The sequence below is a fragment of the Mobula hypostoma genome, unplaced genomic scaffold (assembly GCF_963921235.1).
Source record: "Mobula hypostoma unplaced genomic scaffold, sMobHyp1.1 scaffold_53, whole genome shotgun sequence".
Classification (NCBI taxonomy): domain Eukaryota; kingdom Metazoa; phylum Chordata; class Chondrichthyes; order Myliobatiformes; family Myliobatidae; genus Mobula; species Mobula hypostoma.
In genome coordinates, this window is record NW_026948211.1 from 644993 (window position 1) to 670843 (window position 25851).

The 25851-nt window shown below is 46.2% G+C and overlaps 2 protein-coding genes across 6 annotated transcripts in view; one reads left to right on the top strand and one right to left on the bottom strand.

Annotated features, from left to right (window-relative positions):
* Nucleotides 1-293: 293 nt before the first annotated feature.
* LOC134341848 (zinc finger protein 208-like) lies at nucleotides 294-22034 on the bottom strand. Of its 3 annotated transcripts, XM_063039783.1 has the most exons (3): nucleotides 21883-22034; nucleotides 18696-19149; nucleotides 294-13412 (listed from the first exon to the last, which is right to left on the bottom strand). In XM_063039783.1, exon 3 carries the CDS (start codon nucleotides 13003-13005, stop codon nucleotides 6493-6495), a length of 6513 nt encoding a protein of 2170 aa, XP_062895853.1. In that variant the 5' UTR covers nucleotides 13006-13412; nucleotides 18696-19149; nucleotides 21883-22034; the 3' UTR covers nucleotides 294-6492. The 3 variants fall into 3 exon arrangements, with proteins under 3 accessions (XP_062895853.1, XP_062895854.1, XP_062895852.1); XM_063039784.1 differs by lacking the exon at nucleotides 21883-22034 and having other exon boundaries at nucleotides 19042-19436; XM_063039782.1 differs by lacking the exon at nucleotides 21883-22034 and having other exon boundaries at nucleotides 18696-19436.
* Nucleotides 22035-22179: 145 nt separating this feature from the next.
* LOC134341855 (zinc finger protein 229-like) overlaps nucleotides 22180-25851 on the top strand; it is a 31816-nt gene continuing 28144 nt past the window's right edge. For all 3 annotated transcript variants that reach the window (XR_010016882.1, XR_010016883.1, XM_063039790.1), the window contains exon 1: nucleotides 22180-22245. The gene's annotated coding sequence lies outside the window, so the exon portion shown is untranslated. The remainder of the gene's footprint in view (nucleotides 22246-25851) is intronic.

Consider the following 25851-nt stretch of genomic DNA (forward strand, 5'->3'; position numbering starts at 1 on the left):
TGTACACCCATGACTTGTGTCGCCACCCACAGCACCAATCTGTTAATTAAATTTGCTGACAACACTACATTGATTGGCCTAATCCCAAATAACAACTTTCAATCGATCAAATGCTTCCTGACAAGGCTCAGTCCAAACAAACTTTTCACCCTTCTTCAGGAGATTAGTCAGAGGAAGAGTGATATCAGCAAAGTTCTTACAGAACTTACGATAATATCCAACCATTCCCAGAAACCTTCCAAGAGCCTTCTTACCAGTCTGTCACAAAAACTGTGTGTCATCTGTCGAAGAAAAATAACAAGATGACTTGAGTGGCAAAAATAGATTGAGGTGCTTTTATTTACAAAAATAGTGGAAAAACAAAAACTTGAATGTCCACATCAAAACAAGAAGATTTTTTATATATATACAGCTTGCAATTGTCACCTGTCTGGTTAACAGCCACCCTCAGATTAAATAAAAAAACAACCCAAAGCCTTGGTAACCCGAGGCTTATAACTGCTAAACCAATCCCCCTAGACTAACCAAAAGCTAATTAACTCAATTATCTTCCATTTCACACAATCTGAAACTCTACCACCAGTTCTCACAATAAACACATATACTTCATCACAGGATTCACCATTTCCTGGTTAAATAACTTAAATAAACCCCAAAACTTTACCACAAGATGAGTAATTAGGTAACGTAACCCTTGTCCCAGGTAAAGATGGTATCCTCCACCATCGGCACACCTGTGCAGGTTGCTGCTGCCTCTATATAAGACAGCTCTATGCAGCAGCTCTGTTTCAGACCCAGTGACTGTGGAGGAGAGAGACGTCAGATTATCATGACACTTGGGCAAAACACTTATTGGAAAGATGAATATGAATAAATTGACCTGAGATAATAAAACTGTGACAGTGTGTTTCTTTTTTTCATACCTATTATTGCTGGGGTTGAGTGTAAAATCGTGACTGTTGATTTATTGAGATGCATTCACTCACCACAATAACAGAGGGGAATAATGAGTGTGGATGACCCTTTGAGTGTTTTACCGAGTGTACCATGAGACGTCTGTAATCAGTGACGGGCCTTCGTCACACAGTCGGAATAGGAACTTCAGAAATTGCCTGGATTTTGCCTGCACAGGAGCCAACTTGCCTTGACCTACAACACAGCCAAGATAGATCACAGAGGCATGGCCAAATTCACTCTTAGCTAAGTCAACTGTAAGGTTGGCCTTGGAAAGCCTGTCAAACAGCTTTTCTACTACAGAGATATGCTCTTCCCAAGTGTCACTCCCTGTGACTAAGTCATCAATATAGGCATCTGTGTGCCCTAACCCTTGAATTACAGAATCAATCATTCTCTGGAATGTTCCTGAAGCATATTTCATTCCAAATAGCGAAACATTGTATTCATACAACCCAGAAGGTGTAACAAATGCAGAAATTTCTCTACCTCAGTCCGTCAATGGAACACACCAATACCCTTTCAACAGATCAATCTTTGTAAGAAATTACCTTTTCCAACCTTATCGATGCAATCAACCACCCTAGGAATAGAATAGGCATCTGTTTTTGTTACTGCATTTACCTTCCTATAATCAGTGCAAAATCTAACACTACCATCAGGTTTGGGCACAATAACACAGGGTGAGCTCCAATCTGATGTTGAAGGCCTAATAATACCATTTTCAGCATATATTCAATTTCTTGCTCGGCCAATTTACACTTCTCTACATTCATGTGATATGGGTGTTGTTTAATCGGTTTGGCTTGACCAATATCTACGTCATGTACTGCAACCGTGGTTTACTTGGGAACATCGGGAAATAAATCTTTAAACTTCAGAATTAATTCCTTCAGCTGTTGTTGTTGCTTTGGCTGCAGATGAGCCAACTTGTTGTCAATGTTTTCGAGAACAACCGAGTTCATTAGCCTAACTGGGACCATGTTTGGCTTGTGAAAAGTTTCAGACGAGTCAATTGTTTCATTCTCAGGGTTGCCAGATTGATATGTTTGACAACGCTCACCGATGGTGCCTGCTTGTCAGAATAAGGCTTTATCATATTGATGTGTACCACCCGTGTTAGTTTACGTTGGTCGTGTGTTTTAATAACATAATTCACATTATTAATTTGAGAGACTATTTCATACAGTCCATTGAATTTTGCTTGAAGTGGATTCGTTAACATTGGAGATAAGGCAAGAACATTATCCCCCACCTTGTATTTTCTTTTGTTTTGGTCTGCTTATCATACCAACACTTCATTTTGTTTTGAGAAATCTTTAAGTTTTGTCTCGCTGGACGACAGGCTTGGTGTAGTTTATTTTTGAACTTCAAAACATAGTCTAACAAGTTAACATATACATCCCCCTCAATCCACTGTTCCTTTAACAAGGTCAAAGGTCCTCTCACTCCATGACCAAATACAAGTTCAAATGGACTAAAGCCCAGTGACTCCTGTACCAACTCTCTTAAGCCTGATTTATACTTGTGCGTCAAGTGTACGCCATTGGCACCACGTACCCTACGCCGTACCCACGCTGTACCCTACGCCGCAGGGTAACGTGCACCTCCTCAAAAAAGTAACTCACGCGTCGCGGCGACGTAGACCGCAACAACTGTCATTGGTCCACTTGGTAGCATCGCATTTCCGGTTGCTTTTCTCTGCCATGTCTGTACACTGATGCGAAATAAATGGTTGGAGACAATGAACCAAATCGTCAAGTCTACCTGCCGACATGGGAAAATATTTGAAATGCATTTCCTCGTCCATGTCTCTCACGAAGAAACTCAACAGTGTCAGAGAAACTCCACGGCCAACTTGCATTTTGGTGGTGAAGTGCAGAGCGATGCAGTCACAACTACGCATGCTCGCTACGGCGTAGGGCTACGCAAAAATTAAATTGGGCCTACGGTGTAGGATACGGCGAATCCCGAATGCACAAGTATAAATCAGCCTTTACAGTGAACAAAAGCAAATGTATTCCTTCATCCCAGTTGTTTCCATTTTCAACACAATATGTCTTAATCATTGTTTTGACAGTAGAATGAAATCTTTCTAAAGCCCTTTGTGATTCCAGATGGTACGCAGACGATGCAATTTGTTTAGCTCCCAGTTCCTAAAATACCTGCTGGAATAATCGAGATGTAAAATTACTTCCTTGATCAGACTGGATTTCTTTAGGCAAACCAAATAAAGTAAAAAAAAAACTTGTTAAGAGCCTTCGCCACAGTTTCAGCTTTAATATTTCTGAGAGGTATTGCCTCTGGGAATCTGGATGCAGTACACATAATAGTTAGCAAATACTGATGGACAGTTTTAGTCTTTGGCAATAGGTCAACACAATCCACTATAAATTTGAAAAAGGGTTCACCGAATGCAGGTATGGGCTGGAGTGGGGCCACTGGGGTGACCTGATTAGGTTTACCCACAACTTGACAAGTGTGACAGGTTCTGCAAAAGGTCAAAACATCTTTCCTCAAATTCGGCAAGTAAAAGTCTTTCAGAATCCTGTTTACAGTTTTATTCTCTCCGAAATGGCCACCGAAGGGCATACTGTGGGCCAAAGTTAAAATTTCAGTCCTATGAACTTTAGGAACTACAACTTGGTGAACAATTGCCCATTCCTCACTCACAGGTATAGCAGGTGGCCTCCACTTCCTCATTAACACTCCATCCTTCAGATAATACCCTACTGTCATTTTCTTAATCTCATCATCTGAGAGAGATGTTTCTTATAAAGCTTCAATCTCAGGGTCTCGGTTCTGTTCTGCTATAAACTCCTTCCTGGACAGGGATAAATCTTTCTCCTCAGACTTAGTACTTGAATCCTGTTGAAACAATGAAGGCTGAAAGGTCCCTGACAAGTCATCATAACCTGAATCCTGGTCAACCTGATTTTGGCTATCATGGGTATCAGAATCATGCTGCACAGAACCGTCTGCATTGGCAGACTTTTTAGCCATACTTCGAGTTACTGCGATAAATGTTAAAATCCATCTGTGAGTCGTCAGTGGTTGGCTTAGTTGTCAACTGCACTGCAGGAACAACTTTACCATCTGCCAGCTCATTCCCAAACAGCAAAGTAACATCTTCCACTGGTAAACTGGAGCATAATCCAATCTTAACAGGTCCCGAAACCAACCCTGACTGTAAAGTTACCTTGTGCAATGGAACAGAAACAATGCTGCCCCCAATGCCTTTAATAAGATTTACCTCACCAGTGTCAGTCTCATCACCAAACTTTAGAAGGCTGTCTAATATAAGTGACTGAGAAGCCCCAGTATCTCGAAGAATTTTCACTGGTACCAGGGTTGACCCTTCCATTACTAATACAAACCCATCTGACATAAAATGATCGAATCCCTTAACTCGGTCAGACATCTCAGTCCTTAACTAAGCCACAACAGAATGTTCAGAACCTTGTGGGTTTACAGGTGCTTCAACATAGTCCCACATGCCTGTGATCAGTGTCTCCTTTTCCTTTTTCTTCTTCAGGACAGAACAATTAGCCATCATGTGACCAGCTTTCTTACAATAGTAACAAGGAAGACCAGAATATTTCTCCTTCAACTGCTTCCCTTCATCCTTAGTCTCATCACTAGTCCCAGCTTTAATTTCTGGTTTACTCTGGTTATCCCTGCTACTCTTTTGGAAACTCTTATTCTGGGTGAACTTAACGTTATGAGTTAAAGCAAACTTAACTGCTAATCTAGCAGACTCCTGCAAACTGGCAGCATCCTTTTCATTTAAATACATCTTTATGTCATCAGGGACGCACATTTTGAATTCTTCAATTAAAACCAACTCTTTCAAGCTGTTAAAAATCATCATTTACATTTTTATATGTGCACCAGCGGTCAAAACACACAAACTTCTATAAGCAAATTCCATATAAGTCTGGTTCACAGATTTCCTCAAATTTCTAAACTTTTGCCTGTATGCTTCTGGGACCAACTCGTAAGCTTTGAGCACAGCCTGTTTCACTATGTCATAATCAGCTGCTTCAACAACTGTCAAAGCAGAATAGGCTTGCTGAGCCTTCCCCTTAATTACACTTTGTAAGAGAATAGGCCAAACCTCTTTTGGCCATTTCAAAACCCTGAGCAAACTTCTCAAGATGCTGGAAGTATTTATCAACCTCTGCCTCGTCAAATGGAGACACCGATTTAACTTACCGACTGGCCTGAAACTTATCACCAGAGTCTAACGCTAGACCCCTTTGCTGCAATCTCTCTATCATTGCCAGCTCGAACAGCCTCTGTCTTTCTGCTTCCTCTCTGTTTTTCTGCGTCTTTAGCCTCAACCTGCCTCTGCCTTTCCACAGCCTCTATCTTTATTTTTTCTAACTTGTACGGGAGCTCAAGCTCACTAGGATTACTTTCAGGAAACACCTCCAACTCCTGCACTTTAAACACACCCTCAGATACATAATACTCAGCTATTTTCCTCTGCATCTGTGACCTCCTCATTGTCGATTTCACCTTAGCAAGTTTTAACCTTTTAGCAATACTCAGCAACTCAATCCTTCTGGTGTCCTCTAACACCTCAGAGGTTGGCGCTTCCAGACATCTATCAACATCCATTGCTGCGGATTTTCCATACACAAATAAATCAAAAGGGATTTCTCCAATGAAATCGATAATTAATCAATATGCCTCCAAATCTTTTCCTGTATTGGATGCAGGTCCCAATCTTGACCCCGTAACACTATAGAAATGAGTCAGCAGCAATAGACTACACCAAGAGTCTGTTTTTGATGTTAAATCCACTATCTTTATTAGTACCTACTAACAATACAGTAACTTAAGCAAGATAAACAAAAGTTAACAGTGTTATATGTATATATGTGGGTAAATATAACTCCCAAACTATTGAGCTCAGGGGAAACAAGGCTTGGAGTCTTGAGATGGTGAACTATGAAAGTTCAGTTCAACCACAGAATAGTTGAGGAGAGAGAGATATTTGTAATCCAGGGTAAATATCGAGAAAAGGCAATAACGTTGAATTCCACAGCATCCATGGTGGTAAAACGAGGGAACAGTCGCTGTAGATTTTATCTGTCGTCGTTCCAAATCCACATACAAATTATCACCAGAAGTGACTTGTCACAAGAGGTATCGTCTTCAAGTGAATTTCCACACCACACCCAGGCAAGGGTCAACACATAAGTGGTCTTCACAGGATACCCCAAATCAGATCCACTCCTATGGATCAAACGAGATGACAATCACACATTCAATGTATGCTGAATCGATAATTAACCCACCCTTGTGGGCAGAGGAAAGTTCGAAACAGTGACCCTTGGCCAGTAGTTCCCTTGTTCCAAACCTTCCATTTTTCCTCCTTCATCTCCATCTGACTGAGTATCTGTGTCCTTGGTTAAAACTAAACAAGCTGTGAGCGATGTAAACAAGCTGCAAGTCAGACTGATTTCCCTTCTTAATCTCTCTCTCTCTCTCTCTCAAAATGATAGTCCACAGCAAATGAAATCTAGGGAATCATAACAACAGCCACTCCTCATTGTGAACTGACTGGTGTGCCAGTAGGTGGGATGATTGAGTGAATCCTTTCCCACATTCTGAGCTGGTGAATACCTTCTCCCCAGTATGAACTCGCTGATGACTCTGCAGGTTGGATGACTGAGTGAATCTCTTCCCACAGACTGAGCAGGTGAATGGCCTCTCCCCAGTGTGAACTCGCTGATGATTCTGTAGGGTGGATGACTGAGTGAATCTTTTCCCACAGGCTAAGCAGGTGAATGGCTTCTCCCCAGTGTGAACTCGCTGATGACTCTGTAGGCTGGATGACTGAGTGAATCTCTTCCCACATTCTGAGCACGTGAACGGCTTCTCCCCAGTGTGAACTCGCTGATGACTCTGTAGGTTGGATAACTGAGTAAATCCCTTCCCACATTCTGAACAGGTGAACGGCTTCTCCCCAGTGTGAACTCGCTGATGATTCTGTAGGCTGGATGAATTAGTGAATCTCTTCCCACAGACTGAGCAGGTGAATGGCTTCTCCCCAGTGTGGACTCGCTGATGTCTCTGTAGGCTGGATGACTCAGTGAATCTCTTCCCACATTCTGAGCAGGTGAACGGCTTTTCCCCAGTGTGAACTCGCTGATGTTTCTGTAGGGTGGATTGATCAGTGAATCTCTTCCCACAGACTGAGCAGGTGAATGGCTTCTCCCCAGTGTGAACTCGCTGATGTCCCTGTAGGCTGGATGAATTAGTGAATCTCTTCCCACAAACTGAGCAGGTGAATGGCTTCTCCCCAGTGTGAAGTCGCTGATGTGCCAGTAGGTTGGATGACCGAGTGAATCTCTTCCCACAGACTGAGCAGGTGAATGGCTTCTCCCCAGTGTGAACTCGCTGATGTCTCTGTAGGCTGGATGACTCAGTGAATCTCTTCCCACATTCTGAGCACGTGAACGGCTTTTCCCCAGTGTGAACTCGCTGATGTTTCTGTAGGGTGGATTGATCAGTGAACCTCTTCCCACAGACTGAGCAGGTGAATGGCTTCTCGCCAGTGTGAACTCGCTGATGACTCTGTAGGGTGGATGAATTAGTGAATCTCTTCCCACAGACTGAGCAGGTGAATGGCTTCTCCCCAGTGTGAACTCGCTGATGTGCCAGTAGGTTGGATGACTGAGTGAATCCCTTCCCACAGACTGAGCAGGTGAATGGCTTCTCCCCAGTGTGGACTCGCTGATGTCTCTGTAGGGTGGATGAATTAGCGAATCTCTTCCCACAGTCTGAGCAGGTGAATGGCTTCTCCCCAGTGTGACCTTGCTGATGTGCCACTAGGTTGGATGACTCAGTAAATCTCTTCTCAGAGACTGAGCAGGTGAACAGCATCTCTCCAGTGTGAACTCGCTGGTGAGCCATTAGCTTAGACGAGCAAGTGAATCCCTTCCCACAGTCTGAACAGGTGAATGGCCACTCCCCACTGTGAACTGACTGGTGTACCAGCAGTTTGGATGACTGAGTGAATCCTTTCCCACATTCTAAGCAGGTGAATGGCTTCTCCCCAGTGTGAACTCGCTGATGACTCTGTAGGCTGGATGACTGAGTGAATCTCTTCCCACATTCTGAGCACGTGAACGGCTTCTCCCCAGTGTGAACTCGCTGATGATTCTGTAGGCTGGATGAATTAGTGAATCTCTTCCCACAGACTGAGCAGGTGAACGGCTTCTCCCCAGTGTGAACTCGCTGATGACTCTGTAGGTTGGATAACTGAGTAAATCCCTTCCCACATTCTGAACAGGTGAACGGCTTCTCCCCAGTGTGAACTCGCTGATGATTCTGTAGGCTGGATGAATTAGTGAATCTCTTCCCACAGACTGAGCAGGTGAATGGCTTCTCCCCAGTGTGGACTCGCTGATGTCTCTGTAGGCTGGATGACTCAGTGAATCTCTTCCCACATTCTGAGCAGGTGAACGGCTTTTCCCCAGTGTGAACTCGCTGATGTTTCTGTAGGGTGGATTGATCAGTGAATCTCTTCCCACAGACTGAGCAGGTGAATGGCTTCTCCCCAGTGTGAACTCGCTGATGTCCCTGTAGGCTGGATGAATTAGTGAATCTCTTCCCACAAACTGAGCAGGTGAATGGCTTCTCCCCAGTGTGAAGTCGCTGATGTGCCAGTAGGTTGGATGACCGAGTGAATCTCTTCCCACAGACTGAGCAGGTGAATGGCTTCTCCCCAGTGTGAACTCGCTGATGTCTCTGTAGGCTGGATGACTCAGTGAATCTCTTCCCACATTCTGAGCACGTGAACGGCTTTTCCCCAGTGTGAACTCGCTGATGTTTCTGTAGGGTGGATTGATCAGTGAACCTCTTCCCACAGACTGAGCAGGTGAATGGCTTCTCGCCAGTGTGAACTCGCTGATGACTCTGTAGGGTGGATGAATTAGTGAATCTCTTCCCACAGACTGAGCAGGTGAATGGCTTCTCCCCAGTGTGAACTCGCTGATGTCTCTGTAGGCTGGATGACTCAGTGAATCTCTTCCCACAGTCTGAGCAGGTGAATGGCTTCTCCCCAGTGTGACCTTGCTGATGTGCCACTAGGTTGGATGACTCAGTAAATCTCTTCTCAGAGACTGAGCAGGTGAACAGCATCTCTCCAGTGTGAACTCGCTGGTGAGCCATTAGCTTAGACGAGCAAGTGAATCCCTTCCCACAGTCTGAACAGGTGAATGGCCACTCCCCACTGTGAACTGACTGGTGTACCAGCAGTTTGGATGACTGAGTGAATCCTTTCCCACATTCTAAGCAGGTGAATGGCTTCTCCCCAGTGTGAACTCGCTGATGACTCTGTAGGCTGGATGACTGAGTGAATCTCTTCCCACATTCTGAGCACGTGAACGGCTTCTCCCCAGTGTGAACTCGCTGATGACTCTGTAGGTTGGATAACTGAGTAAATCCCTTCCCACATTCTGAACAGGTGAACGGCTTCTCCCCAGTGTGAACTCGCTGATGATTCTGTAGGCTGGATGAATTAGTGAATCTCTTCCCACAGACTGAGCAGGTGAATGGCTTCTCCCCAGTGTGGACTCGCTGATGTCTCTGTAGGCTGGATGACTCAGTGAATCTCTTCCCACATTCTGAGCAGGTGAACGGCTTTTCCCCAGTGTGAACTCGCTGATGTTTCTGTAGGGTGGATTGATCAGTGAACCTCTTCCCACAGACTGAGCAGGTGAATGGCTTCTCCCCAGTGTGAACTCGCTGATGTCCCTGTAGGCTGGATGAATTAGTGAATCTCTTCCCACAAACTGAGCAGGTGAATGGCTTCTCCCCAGTGTGAAGTCGCTGATGTGCCAGTAGGTTGGATGACCGAGTGAATCTCTTCCCACAGACTGAGCAGGTGAATGGCTTCTCCCCAGTGTGAACTCGCTGATGTCTCTGTAGGCTGGATGACTCAGTGAATCTCTTCCCACATTCTGAGCACGTGAACGGCTTTTCCCCAGTGTGAACTCGCTGATGTTTCTGTAGGGTGGATTGATCAGTGAACCTCTTCCCACAGACTGAGCAGGTGAATGGCTTCTCGCCAGTGTGAACTCGCTGATGACTCTGTAGGGTGGATGAATTAGTGAATCTCTTCCCACAGACTGAGCAGGTGAATGGCTTCTCCCCAGTGTGAACTCGCTGATGTGCCAGTAGGTTGGATGACTGAGTGAATCCCTTCCCACAGACTGAGCAGGTGAATGGCTTCTCCCCAGTGTGGACTCGCTGATGTCTCTGTAGGGTGGATGAATTAGCGAATCTCTTCCCACAGTCTGAGCAGGTGAATGGCTTCTCCCCAGTGTGACCTTGCTGATGTGCCACTAGGTTGGATGACTCAGTAAATCTCTTCTCAGAGACTGAGCAGGTGAACAGCATCTCTCCAGTGTGAACTCGCTGGTGAGCCATTAGCTTAGACGAGCAAGTGAATCCCATCCCACAGTCTGAACAGGTGAATGGCCACTCCCCACTGTGAACTGACTGGTGTACTAGCAGTTTGGATGACTGAGTGAATCCTTTCCCACATTCTAAGCAGGTGAATGGCTTCTCCCCAGTGTGAACTCGCTGATGACTCTGTAGGCTGGATGACTGAGTGAATCTCTTCCCACATTCTGAGCACGTGAACGGCTTCTCCCCAGTGTGAACTCGCTGATGATTCTGTAGGCTGGATGAATTAGTGAATCTCTTCCCACAGACTGAGCAGGTGAACGGCTTCTCCCCAGTGTGAACTCGCTGATGACTCTGTAGGTTGGATAACTGAGTAAATCCCTTCCCACATTCTGAACAGGTGAACGGCTTCTCCCCAGTGTGAACTCGCTGATGATTCTGTAGGCTGGATGAATTAGTGAATCTCTTCCCACAGACTGAGCAGGTGAATGGCTTCTCCCCAGTGTGGACTCGCTGATGTCTCTGTAGGCTGGATGACTCAGTGAATCTCTTCCCACATTCTGAGCAGGTGAACGGCTTTTCCCCAGTGTGAACTCGCTGATGTTTCTGTAGGGTGGATGGATCAGTGAATCTCTTCCCACAGACTGAGCAGGTGAATGGCTTCTCCCCAGTGTGAACTCGCTGATGTCCCTGTAGGCTGGATGAATTAGTGAATCTCTTCCCACAAACTGAGCAGGTGAATGGCTTCTCCCCAGTGTGAAGTCGCTGATGTGCCAGTAGGTTGGATGACCGAGTGAATCTCTTCCCACAGACTGAGCAGGTGAATGGCTTCTCCCCAGTGTGAACTCGCTGATGTCTCTGTAGGCTGGATGACTCAGTGAATCTCTTCCCACATTCTGAGCACGTGAACGGCTTTTCCCCAGTGTGAACTCGCTGATGTTTCTGTAGGGTGGATTGATCAGTGAACCTCTTCCCACAGACTGAGCAGGTGAATGGCTTCTCGCCAGTGTGAACTCGCTGATGACTCTGTAGGGTGGATGAATTAGTGAATCTCTTCCCACAGACTGAGCAGGTGAATGGCTTCTCCCCAGTGTGAACTCGCTGATGTGCCAGTAGGTTGGATGACCGAGTGAATCCCTTCCCACAGACTGAGCAGGTGAATGGCTTCTCCCCAGTGTGGACTCGCTGATGTCTCTGTAGGGTGGATGAATTAGCGAATCTCTTCCCACAGTCTGAGCAGGTGAATGGCTTCTCCCCAGTGTGACCTTGCTGATGTGCCACTAGGTTGGATGACTCAGTAAATCTCTTCTCAGAGACTGAGCAGGTGAACAGCATCTCTCCAGTGTGAACTCGCTGGTGAGCCATTAGCTTAGACGAGCAAGTGAATCCCTTCCCACAGTCTGAACAGGTGAATGGCCACTCCCCACTGTGAACTGACTGGTGTACTAGCAGTTTGGATGACTGAGTGAATCCTTTCCCACATTCTAAGCAGGTGAATGGCTTCTCCCCAGTGTGAACTCGCTGATGACTCTGTAGGCTGGATGACTGAGTGAATCTCTTCCCACATTCTGAGCACGTGAACGGCTTCTCCCCAGTGTGAACTCGCTGATGATTCTGTAGGCTGGATGAATTAGTGAATCTCTTCCCACAGACTGAGCAGGTGAACGGCTTCTCCCCAGTGTGAACTCGCTGATGACTCTGTAGGTTGGATAACTGAGTAAATCCCTTCCCACATTCTGAACAGGTGAACGGCTTCTCCCCAGTGTGAACTCGCTGATGATTCTGTAGGCTGGATGAATTAGTGAATCTCTTCCCACAGACTGAGCAGGTGAATGGCTTCTCCCCAGTGTGGACTCGCTGATGTCTCTGTAGGCTGGGTGACTCAGTGAATCTCTTCCCACATTCTGAGCAGGTGAACGGCTTTTCCCCAGTGTGAACTCGCTGATGTTTCTGTAGGGTGGATGGATCAGTGAATCTCTTCCCACAGACTGAGCAGGTGAATGGCTTCTCCCCAGTGTGAACTCGCTGATGTCCCTGTAGGCTGGATGAATTAGTGAATCTCTTCCCACAAACTGAGCAGGTGAATGGCTTCTCCCCAGTGTGAAGTCGCTGATGTGCCAGTAGGTTGGATGACCGAGTGAATCTCTTCCCACAGACTGAGCAGGTGAATGGCTTCTCCCCAGTGTGAACTCGCTGATGTCTCTGTAGGCTGGATGACTCAGTGAATCTCTTCCCACATTCTGAGCACGTGAACGGCTTTTCCCCAGTGTGAACTCGCTGATGTTTCTGTAGGGTGGATTGATCAGTGAACCTCTTCCCACAGACTGAGCAGGTGAATGGCTTCTCGCCAGTGTGAACTCGCTGATGACTCTGTAGGGTGGATGAATTAGTGAATCTCTTCCCACAGACTGAGCAGGTGAATGGCTTCTCCCCAGTGTGAACTCGCTGATGTGCCAGTAGGTTGGATGACCGAGTGAATCCCTTCCCACAGACTGAGCAGGTGAATGGCTTCTCCCCAGTGTGGACTCGCTGATGTCTCTGTAGGGTGGATGAATTAGCGAATCTCTTCCCACAGTCTGAGCAGGTGAACGGCTTCTCCCTGGTGTGAACCCGCTGATGAGCCATTAGGTCAGATGACCGAGTGAATCCTTCCCCACAAATTCAGCAGATGACCAGCCTCTGCCCAGTGTGAACAGACTGGTGTGTCCACAGGTAGGATGACCGACTGAATCCCTTCTCACACACAGATCAAGTGAATGGCCTTGTCCAGTGTGAACTTGCTGATGTATCTTCAATTGATATAACCGAGTGAATCCACTCCCACTGTCTGAGCAGGTGAACGGCCTTTCCCCTGTGTAAAATGACAGGCATGCCAGTCGGTCAGATGACCAAGTGAATCCCTCCCCACAGTCTGAGCAGGAAGGATGATCGATTGAATCCCTTGCTCCACTTCTCAAACATCTGGACAGAGACAACAAAACTGGCGTGCCGTGTTTGAGATCCTAGGAGCTAAATTCCTTCTCGTTTTTAACCTGTAAAAAGATTTACAAAATCCATCAATGAGTTAGGACCAAATTTCAGATGAGATTACTTGAGTTGTCAAGGTTTGATCTGGTATCACACTGTTACAGCGAGGTTCAACCCAAGTTGGAGAGAGAAATCATCTTCTAACTGGGCACAGTACTGCTATCTGGAATGACCATCAATTCCTTGATGCTGTTCCTGTCTCTATAAGAATGGGGCATTTCTGCTGTCTCCAATTTGTTCCTTGGCTCAGTTTGACTCTCTCCATTGGTATTACTCCCTGTTCCTGCTGAGCAGTATGGGAGCCTGGCTCCACAGTAACTGAAACAGTATCAGGCAAATTGTCTTTCTTGTCATGCATCTGGGATTTTCTTTCATGTATTATTAACTTAAAAGTGCAACAGTTTTAATGCCATTTAAAAAAATCCTGCAGATCTGCACAGCTGTTAAAAGAACTTAGAGTGAATTTTTGTATTATTTCAGGTTCTTGTCACAGTCATCGAAAATTACAACACAGAAACAGGCCCTTTGGGCCACCTGGTTTGTGCTGAACTATTTAAACTGCCCAATCCCATACCCCTACCATCCAGGTACCTATGCAAACCTCTTAAATGTTGACATTGAGCTCGCATGCACCACTTGTGCCGGCTGCTCATTCCAGACGCCGATGACCATCTGTGTGAAGAAGTTTCCCCTCATGTTCCCCTTAACGTTTCACCTTTTATCCGTAACCCATGGTCTCTGATTGTCGTCCCACCCCATCTCAGTGGTAAAAGCCAGCTTGCATTTACCCTATCTATACCCCTCATAATAGTGGTATACCTCCATCAAATCTCCCCTCAATCTTTTATGTTCCAAGGAATAAAGTCCTGACCTGTTCAATCTTTCCTAATAACCCAAGTCCTCCAGACCTGGCAACATTGTTGTGAATTTTCTCTGAACTCTTTCAACCTCTTTTACAATGTTCATGTAGGTAGGTGACCAAAGCTGTACACAATACTCCAAATTAGGCCTTACCAATGTCTTCTGCAAGTCAACATAACGTCTATCTATTGCTGTCAGTACTTTGGTTCATGAAGCCCATGGGCCAAAATCTTTCTTTCCGTCACATCTATGACACCATTTTCAATAGACAATAGGTGCAGGAGTAGGCCATTTGGCCCTTCGAGCCCGTACCACCATTCACTGTGATCATGGCTGATCATCCACAATCAGTACCCCGTTCCTGCCTTCTCCCCATATCCCTTGACTCTGCTATCATTAAGAGATCTCTCTCTTTCTTGAAAGCATTCAGAGAATTGGCCTCCACTGCCTTCTGAGGCAGAGCATTCCACAGATCCACAACTCCCTGGGTGAAAAAGTTTTTCCTCAACTCCATTCGAAATGACCTACCCCTTATTCTCAAATTGTGGCCTCTGGTTCTGGACTCCCCCAACATCAGTGAATTAAAGACTTGTATTCCCAGATCCCTTTCTTCTACAACACTCCTCAGTGCCCTACCAGTCACTGTGAAAGACCTCCCTTGGTACGTCATACCAAAGTGCAACACCTCACACTTGTCTGCATTAAATTCCATTTTCTATTTCTCAAACCATTTTCCCAGTTGGTCTCGATCGTACTGCAGCCATGACAGTCTTCCTCACTGTTCACTACATCACCAGTCTTGGTGTCATCCACAAATTTGCTGATCATCCAGATTACTGATATAGATGACAAACAACGACAGATCCAGCACTGATCCCTGTGGCACACCACAGGGATACGGTCAGAGAGGCAACCATCTGCTACCACACACTGGCTTCTCCCAAAGACAGTGTCTCATCCAATTTACTATCTCATCTTGAATGCTGAGTGACTGAACCTTCTTGATCCACCTCCCATATTCCAACTCTGTGATCTGTACAGGGTCTAGGAATTTGATGCTGCTTTGCCTCACCTCTATAGACTCTGTGTCCATCTCCTGAGCAAAAAATATCTCCCACATCTATTTTGTCTCCTCATATGGATTACCATTCTGATCTTGCAGAGGATTAATTTTTTCCCTTGCAATCTTTTCACTCTTAACATATCTGCAGAATCCATGAGCATTCTCCTTCACCTTGTCTGCTGAGGCAACCTCATGTCTGCTTTTATTTCTTTCGTAAGTGTTCACTTGAATTTCCTGTACTTCATAAGTACTCCATTTGTTCCAATCTGCCTGCACCTGGTATGCGCCTCCTTTTTATTGATCTGGGAGATGAAAGCCAAAGGGGTGATAGAGCTGCACAGTCGGAGGTGGGGGTAGGGGGGGATTAAACTAAAGTGGCAGGGGGAATGGGAACCTGAATCACAGAACAGATAGTGCAGGGTTTGCGGTGACATTTGTTGTTCAGACCTCAGACAAAGTCAGGAATGAAAAAGTTGAGCATGGTGCAGTGAATATGCTGAGCCCTGTATATTTCAATACAAGGAGCAGCGTAGGAAAGGCGGATGTGTTCAGGGCATGGATCAACACCTGGAATTAAGACACTAGGATCTGGCCACTGTGGACTGGGACAGGCTGCTTTCTGGCGAAAGTGTGCTTGGTAAATGGGAGGCCTTCAAAGGGAAATTTTGAAAGTACAAAGCGGGCATGTGCTTGTCAGAATAAAAGGTAAGGATAGAAACTGTATGGAACCTTGGTTTTCAAGAGATATTGAGACCCTGGTGAAGCACAAAATAGAGTTGCAGAACAGGGATAGGCAGGTAGGTTCTTGTGGAGTAGAAGAAATGCAAGAGAACACATAAGAAATAAATCAGGACGGCTAAAAGAAGGCATGAGATTGCCCTCACAGAAAAGATGAAGGATAATCCTCAGGGATTCTGGAGATAGATTAAAAGCAAAAGGATTGCAAGGCACTAAGTTGGTCCTCTGGAAGACCAGAATGGCAATCCATGTGTGGAACCAAAGATGGTGGAGATCTTGAATATTCTTTTCATCTCTATTTACTCAGATGGACACAGTGTCAATGAGAGTGTGGAAAAGCGGCATTAAAATCATGGACCCTGCACAGATTAGAGAAGAGGGTGGATAAATCTCCAGGACATGACAAGGTGCTCCCTCGGACCCCATGGGAGGCAAGTGCAGAAATTGTCGGGCCCCAGCAGAGATAATTAATTCATTCTTAGTGAAGGGAGAGTTATCAGAGGATTGTAGGATAGGCAAAGTTATTTCGCTGTTCAACATAGAACATGGAAATCTACAGTATATTCCAGGCCATTCAGCCCACAATGTTGTGCCAACCATGAAATTTACTCTAGAAACTGCATCTCATTGGTTTCTGAATCTGCTCCATTGAAGATTCATTCGCTAGTCTGCTGTCAGACTTTAGAAGCGCATTGCAACAACCCAGCTATCTGAGGCACAGTCCTTTGAAATTAGTGAAAATGACCAAAAACGTTGAAAAGAGCAGTGAAGAAGGAGTTCAGCTAAATTATTTACCTATCTACCTGTGAGGCAACTTTCAGGGATCTGTGGACATGTACCCCCAGATCCCTTTGCTCCTCCACACTACCAAGTATCTTGCCATTTACTTTGTACCCTGCCTTAGAGTTAGTCCTTCCAAAGTGTACCACCTCACACTTCTCCGGGTTGAACTCCATCTGCCACTTCTCAGCCCACTTCTGCATCCTATCAATGTCTCTCTGCAATCTTTGACAATCCTCTACACTATCTACAATTCCACCAACCTTTGTGTCATCTGCAAACTTGCCAACCCACCCTTCTACGCCCACATCCAGGTCATTAATAAAAATCATGAAAATTAGACGTCCCTGAACAGATCCTTGTGGGACACCACTAGTCACAATCCTCCAATCTGAATGTACTCCCTCCACCACCACCCTCTGCCTTCTGCAGGCAAGCCAATTCTGAATCCATCTGGCCAAACTTCCCTGCATCCCATGCCTTCTAACTTTCTGAATAAGCCTACTGTGTGGAACCTTGTCAAATGCCTTACTAAAATCCATGTAGATCACATCCACTGCACTACCCTCATCTATATGCCTTGTCACCTCCTCAAAGAACTCTATCAGGCTAGTTAGACACGATCTGCACTTCACAAAGCCATGCTGACTGTCCCTGATCAGATCATGATTCTTAATGCCCAGAGATCCTATCTCTAAGAATCTTTTCCAACAGCTTTCCCACCACAGACATAAGGCTCACTGGTCTATAATTACCAGGACTATCCCTACTACCTTTTTTGAACAAGGGAACAACATTCGCCTCCCTCCAATCCTCTGGTACCATTCCCGTGGACAACATAAAGATCCTAGCCAGAGTCTCAGCAATCTCTTCTCTCGCCTCGTGGAGCAGCCTGGGGAATATTCTGTCAGGCACCGGGGACTTACCTGTCCTAATGTATTTTAACAACTCCAACCCTTCCTCTCCCTTAATATCAACATGCTCCAGAACATCAACCTCACTCATATTGTCCTCACCATCATCAAGTTCCCTCTCATTGGTGAATACCGAAGAGAAGTATTCATTGAGGACCTTGCTCACTCCCACAGCCTCCAGGCACATCTTCCCACCTTTATCTCTAATCGGTCCTACCTTCACTCCTGTCATCCTTTTGTTCTTCACATAATTGAAGAATGCCTTGGGGTTTTCCTTTACCCTACTCGCCAAGGCCTTCTCGTGCCCCCTTCTTGCTCTTCTCAGCCCCTTCTTAAGCTCCTTTCTTGCTTCCCTATATTCCTCAATAGACCCATCTGATCCTTGCTTCCCAAACCTCATGTATGCTGCCTTCTTCCACCTGACTAGATTTTCCACCTCACTTGTCACCCATGGTTCCTTCACCCTACCATTCTTTATCTTCCTCACCGGGACAGATTTATTCCTAACATCCTGCAAGAGATCTCTAAACATCGACCACATGTCCATAGTACATTTCTCTGCAAAAACATCATCCCAATTCACACCTGCAAGTTCTAGATTTATAGCCTCATAACTTGCCCTTCCCCAATTAAAAATTTTCCTGTCCTCTCTGACTGTATCCTTTTCCATGATAATGAGAAATGCAAGGGAGCGGTGGTCACTGTCCCCCAGATGCTCACCCACTGAGAGATCTGTGACCTGACCCGGTTCATTACCTAATACTAGATCTAGTATGGCATTCACACTGGTTGGCCTGTCCACATACTGTGACAGGAATTGGTCCTGGACACACTTAAACTCTGCCCCATCTAAACCCTTGGAACGAATCAGGTGCCAATCAGTATTAGGGAAGTTAAAGGCACCCATGATAACAACCCTGTTATTTTTGCACCTTTCCAGAATCTGCCTCTCAATCTGCTCCTCTGTATCTCTGCTGCTACCAGGGGGCCCGGAGAGTCACCACCCATCGGGGGCTGTGAGCACACACCACGTGATCTTGCGTCACAAAGCGGAGGGCGGGGCTAAATAGCCTCACGTGACCTGTTGGCGGGACTTCCATTTCAATTCTGCGGAAAGAGACAGCCTTTCCTGGTTTGGGTCGTTCAATGCAGATTAAGTGGAGTCGACACGTTTCTGACGAGCCCAGATAACTGGCTACTAAATGAGTAATTGGCCCGCAGTTCGGGGCTGACGGCCAATATCAGATCTCCCCGCTCGGGATCGGTCTCAGTACTCACCGATGGGAAAGTGATATCTTCAGCCCGCAGACAGTGATCCCGACCCCCGGCTCCCCGATCAAGGAGGCGATCGTCCCTTCCCGATCCCGCAGACGATCCGCTTCAGCACTGAGCGGCAAGGCAAACATCGTCCATCTGGCGACAGTGAGCATGCGCAAAGAGACTTTGCGTCATCCGGAGGGCGGGGCCTCGGGAGCAGACGCGCTGCTGCCCGTCTGCGGTTAAATGGGCGGGGCGAACAGGATCACGTGACCGGTGGGTCCCACAACCCAGGGAGAGACTCCAGCGACCCGCCCGTCACTCTGTGTTATGTACAGCAGCGATAGACCACAAACTCAGTCTGTATTAGTATAAACTACTATCTGTATTAGTATAGAGACAATTAAACAAACTACTCTTCAAAACAGAAGTTAACAGTGTTATGCGTTTGCGGCTCCCAAACTCTCAAGTTTAGGAACAGTTCTGAAAGTTTCAAGATGGCAAGTTTCAGTTATCCACGGAATGGGGAAATTTGTAAATCCACATTAAAATGCAACGAGAAAGTAATCACAAAGAATTTCACAGATTCTACGCTGGGAAAACGAAATAACAGTCACAGAAGATTTTTAGTCGTCGAGCCGTATTCCAAAGTGTGTGTGTCTCCCTCGCCCTCTCTTTATCTCTCTTTTCTCTCCTCTCCCTCTCTTCTCTCTCTCTCCCTGTCTCTCTCTCTCTCTCTCTGTCTCTCTCTCTCTCTCTGTCTGTCTGTCTCTCTCTGTCTGTCTCTCTCTCTCTCTCTCTGTCCGTCTCTCTCTGTCTCCCTGTCTCTCTCTCTCTCCCTGTCTCTCTCAGCTCCAGCAGTCAGTGTACTGACGTCATACTCCCGCCTCCTGCAGCCTCTCTCACAGTGACACCCACAGCAAAATGAAACCTCTGATCTCGTAACACTTGCCCCTCACATCTCCTCTCACCTTAAATGTATTAGACATTTCAACACCCAGGAAAAATATATCGTCTGTCCGCTCTATCTATTCCTCTTTTAATCTTATAAATGTCCATCCAGTCTCACCCCAGCCTGCGCCGCTCTGGAGAAAACACACGTTTGTCCAGCCTCTCGTTCCAGCTCTCTTAACCACCCGATCAATCGTGCAGTCTCTTTCAGGGAGCTGTGAACTTGAATCCAAATCCCTCTGCTCATCGACACTGTTCAGGGACTTTCATTCAACAGTGAGTACAGTGTCTCTTTACATTTCACAGTGTACTGTCCCTGTACATTCGACCTACCGAGCTGCCAAGATGATCATCACTAATCAAATCTCACTGAGTTTTCTCAGGTCCTGTTGAATTTATTCCCAAGTGCACAAGTACGGGAAGGTACAGGGACAGAGAAACACCCAATCCCCCATTGGGGAAGAGATGCAAAATCCCTAAAGCGCGTACCACCAGGCTCATGGACAGCTTCCTGTCTGCGGTTATCAGCCAAATGAATGGTCTCCAGTCCAATAAAATGGACTCGACCTCACAATGTAACTCGAAGTGACCCTGCCCCATATGTCTATCTGCACTGCACTTTCTCTGCAGCCATAATGCTTTGTTACAGTTATTGTTTTGTCGTATATCAGCTCAATGTACTGTTGTAATGTATTGATCTGTGTGGATGGTAGGTCAGGCAAGATTTTCACTGCAGCTCAGTACGTGATAAAAATAAACAAATTCCCCATTTTAATTGTGTGGAAATATTAGACAGACTGAGCTTCTGCTTTGGAACCACAGAGGGAAACTTAACTGAACTGAGGAACACAAATAAATAGAAAAGGCTTCAATCTCGCTTTACGATCTGTGGTAACTGGGATCAGGTGACCAGTGGTGGGTCTCCCAGACCAATTATCAGAATCAGGTTTAATAGCACCGGCAGATGTCGTGTAATTCGTTGTCTCTGTGGCAGCAATAGAACCTAATTCATAGCAATAGATTTTAACCCCCTCTGTGGTGGGGATTTACAGATATTCACCACCCTCAGAATGGAGACATTTCCCGGACAGTCCACCCCCTTTTTCAGAGACTGGGATCCCTGGTTCAACCGGTAATGATGTTGTGCATTTCAATGTGGTCACCTCTCAGTCCTCGATTCTCTAAATGAAAGGGTTATCACATTTGATCTTTCTTCATATGATGACCCCACCACTCCAGGGATCAGTCTGGTGAATCTTCATTGCACTCTCCATAACAAATACTCTCTAACCTCTTTGTTAATCCTCTATGGAATTAATTTCCATCTCCTGCAGCCCCGTGTTGCCCCAACCACTCACCTCCCACCCCCGTCACTATTTCCACCTTCCCAGCTCCCCCTCACCTGGATCCACCTCTCACTCCCCAGCTCTTGCCCCATCCCCACCCCTCACCTCTTTTCTCTGACTATTTCCCGTCCACTCTCAGTCCAGAGGGAGGGTCTCGGCCCGAAATGTTGACGGTCCATTTCCCTCCACAGATGCTGCCCGACCCACTGAGTTCCTCCGGCAGTTTGTTCTTTGGTCTGTATGACCCGTGTTAGTGTGGGGAGCGGGATTTTACACCATATTCCAGGTACAGTCTCAACAAAACACAAATAATTGTCACTTTGCCCGGACCATTGGCCCCGCTTGCAGGGCAACAGTCTGCCGGTGTTTGCCCCCCAATGTGGTGAATCCCTCTGCTCGCCACCACCGTGGGCTCAGACATTTCACAGATGAGCCCCTCCTGTCCCCACCGGGACAAACATCCTGTCCGCCCCCTCTCTCACCGTCTTCATCCTTTCAATAAAATCCCCCTCTCCCTCCCCGGGGAACCGGCATCAAACCGACGGGCCGAGCGGTCTCCTCCTACCTCTCAGCGACACATCAGACTCCGGCCGCAGGAGACGCTTCACAAACGCCCCAACTTCCCTCGGAGGGAAATGGAAATAAATCAGAAAGCGGACATTTACTTTGACGGTTGTCCCGCCGTGACGGAAAGTTCGGGAGACGGTGTCAGCGGGGGTAACGCCCTCTCGGCTGTTCCGCCTTCGCTATTGGCTGGAAGCAGTGATTGACAGTGCTTCGCACCAATGGGAATAACGCAGCGCGTGACTCCTCTGTTGACGGCGGTGGGGGAGGGGCTGGTCACGTGATTAGTAGCCCAGCCGTTAAACCGACCAAGCTCGAGCTCACCAGCGCGCGGTGCACAAAAGGCCCCGGATGATCGGTTGAGGTAAGAAGGGATCTCCGGGTTGGGGGTCTCACCGGGCGGGCGTTTTCAACACCGACTTCGGGTAGTTGCTGTGAGCTCCGGACTCCGTGACCCGCAATCCCGGGACAGTCCTGCTCTCTTCCCTCTCTCTCAGCCCCACCATCCGTACACGGGCCCCGGGGAGCTTCCGGCTGATGAGGGAATGGGAACCGATGGATCTCTCAGACAGAGCTGAGCTCCAGCTGTCTAAATGCAAGGATCGGGAACTCGGAGAAAGGGAACAAAATCTTTTACATCAGCTGTTGAGAAAATCACCTTTGTTCTGCCTCCAGTCACAAACAAGAGAAAATCTGCAGATGCTGGAAATCCAAGCAACACACACAAATTGCTGGAGGAACTCAGCATTAGTACTCTTTTCCATAGATGCTGCCTGGCCTGCTGAGTTCCTCCAGCATTTTGTGTCTGTTGCTTGTTCTACCTCCTCCTGTTCTGGACTTTTCTACCCGTGAGAACATGTTTTGTCCCACTCTCTCTGGGTACATAATGATATCAAACACCTTTGCCCTGGGCAACAAGTAGCTTTCACATCACAAATGTGCCAGACTCCAATAAGACATAATACTTCATATTCATTGGCATTGCCATCACTGAGTTCACCACCATCAGTCACCTGGGGGAGGGTTCAGTGGAAATATTTATGTACCATACAGAAACTGGTGTTACCTGTGTGTATTGTGGTGATGCAAAAGTTGCTGGAGAACTTGCAAGTGGGAAGAAGTGGAGTGATATTTGGAAATCTGAGTTTTTAAAGCGTCATTTAGCAAGAGAGACACATGGACAATGTGCAAAAGTTCTGGTGAAAAAATCCTTCATTGCCCATTACGGGCCTGCTACATAGGTTGTGTGAGAGAGTGCAGATGAACTCGATCGAACCCAAAGGAGATCAAAGTTCTTCCTGACAATGATATGCTGGCTGTTGAAAGGAGTACCTCTCTATATAAAATTCACAGTGCACATGTTGTCACTGGGTAAAAGAATGCACAGTACAAGATTTATGTGCACACTGGTCATTACAAATTAGAGGAGACATTGGTGAGAAGGTGGGGAGACCTCCAGTGTCCCTGATGCCCTTGTAACCCTGCACTTTACGGAGTTGGAACTTGAAGTGGATGAATTCTGGATCAGCTGGGAGTCAGAGGGGGTGATAGATATGACATGAAAAGAGGTGAGTTACACCCAAGGTGCAGGATACAGGAAACTGGGTGAGAGTCAGGAAGGGGAATGAGGTTAAATAGCCATCGCAGAGTACTCTTGTTGCTGTCCCACACAACAGCAGGTGGACCACTTTAGAAACTTTTGCGGGGAATTACCTGGCAGAGGAAAGTCAAAGGGGTGATAGGGGATTCGTTAGTTAGAGGAACAGAACAAGAGGGGACCAATATCCTAGTGATAAGGCTTGCTAGTGCTAGAGTGGGGGGAGAGGGTGATGTGGTTAAAATAAGTTGCAGGGGGAATGGGAGCAAAAATGACAGAACGGATAGTGGAGAGGGTGAATTGAATTGACTTTATTACGTACACCCTTCATATACATGAGTAGTAGAAATCTTTACGTTACGTCTCCATCTAAATGTGCAATGTGTAATTTATAGTAAATTATAATAAATATTTGTACATAGGACAGTCAATGTAATATAAAAATGCAATTGTATCAGCATGAATTAATCAGTCTGATGGCCAGGTAGAAGAGGGGTCTTTTGCTGTGGTACCATTTCCTGGATGGTAGCAGCAGGAACAGTTTGTGATTGTGGTGAATTGGGTCCCCAGTATCCTTTGGGCCCTTTTTACACACCTGTCTTTGTAAATTTCCAGAATAGTGGGAAGTTCACATCTGCAGATGCGCTGGGCTGTCCACACCACTCTCTGCAGGTTCCTGCGATTAAGGAAAGTACAGTTCCCATACTAGGCAGTGATGCAGCTAGTCAGGATGCTCTCAATTGTGTCCCTGTAGAAAGTTCTTAGGATTTGGCGCCCCATCCCAAACTTCTTCAACCATCTGAGGTGAAAGAGGTGCTGTTGTGCTTTTTTTACAACACAGCCGGTATGTACAGACAATATGAGATCCTTGGTGATGTTTATGCCAAGGAACTTAAAGCTGTTCACCCTCTCAACCCCAGATCCATTGATGTTAATACGGGTTAGCCTGTCTCCATTCCTCCTGTCGTCCACAATCAGCTCCTTTATCTTTGTGACAATGAGCGAGAGTTTGTTTTCTTGGACACCAGTCAGATGTTGTTCAGACCTCAGAGTCAGCAATCAAATGGTTGAGCATGGTGCGATGAATGTGCTGAGCTGTGTATATCACAATGCAAGAAGCATCGTAGGAAAGCCAGATGAGTTCAGGACCGGGAATTATGATATTGTAGCCATTATTGGGACTTGGTTGCACCCAACAGTCTGAGGGATTTAGAGGAACAAATTTGTAGAGAGATTGCAGACCATGCCAAGAAACAAAGGTTGATTCAGTAAGTGATTTTAACTTTGCATATATTGACTGGGACTCCCATACTGGAAAAGGACTAGATGGGGTAGAATTTGTCAAATGTGTCCTTAATCAGTTCGTAGAATTCCCAACATAGAAGTGTGCAATAAGCTGTTAGGAAATGATCCAGGGCTGGTGACAGAAAGTAGTGATCATAATGCCATGAGATTCAAAGTAAATATGGCAAAAGGGAGGTCTGGACCACGGGTTGAGATTATAAATTGGAGAAATCTCAATTTTGATGGTATTAGAAAGGATCTGACAAGTGTGGTTTGGGACAGGCTGTTCTCTGGCAAAGGAGTACTTGGTAAGTGGGAGGCCTTCAGAAGTGAAATTTTGAGGGTGTAGAGTTTGTATGTGCATGCCAAAATAAAAGTCGAAAGGTAACTGGTGCAGGGAACCTCGGTTTTCAAGAGATATTGAGGCCCCAGATATTTTGTTCCTCCAAATGTCTCAGACTGTTGGGTGCTACCAAGACTCATTAATGACTACAATATCATGATTCCACCCCCGAGCTCGTCCGACTTTTTTTTAGTTGTCTTCTGTTAGTTTCTGAAAGCTTCCCAATACTTTTTGCTCTTTTGTTTGCCCTCTCTTTGGATTTTATATTGGCTTTGGCTTCTCATTTCATCCACAGTTGTGTCCTCCTGTCTTTCCAATGCTTCCACTTCTTTGGGATGTATCTATCACTCGGCTCCCAGAAATTCCAGCCATTGCTGCTCCATTGTCACTCCTACCTTTTCCCTTCCAACCAAGTTTGGCCAGCTTCTCTGTCATAGAAACATGGGAATGTTCAGTACAGAAACAGGCTATTTAGCCCATCTAGTCAATGCTGAAAAAACATCTAAGCTGTCTGATGCAACTACCAGCAACGGGACCATCGCCCTCCATACCCCTACCATCCTGGCTCCCATCCAAACTTCTTTTAAATGGTGAAACTGAGCTTGTATTCACCACTTGTGCTGACAGCTCATTCCATACTCTCACGACCATTTCAGTGAAGAGCTTTTCCAAATGTTCCCGTTAAATCTTCACCGTCCCCACTTACCCATGAAATCTGGTTGTCATCCCACCCAACCTGAGTAGAA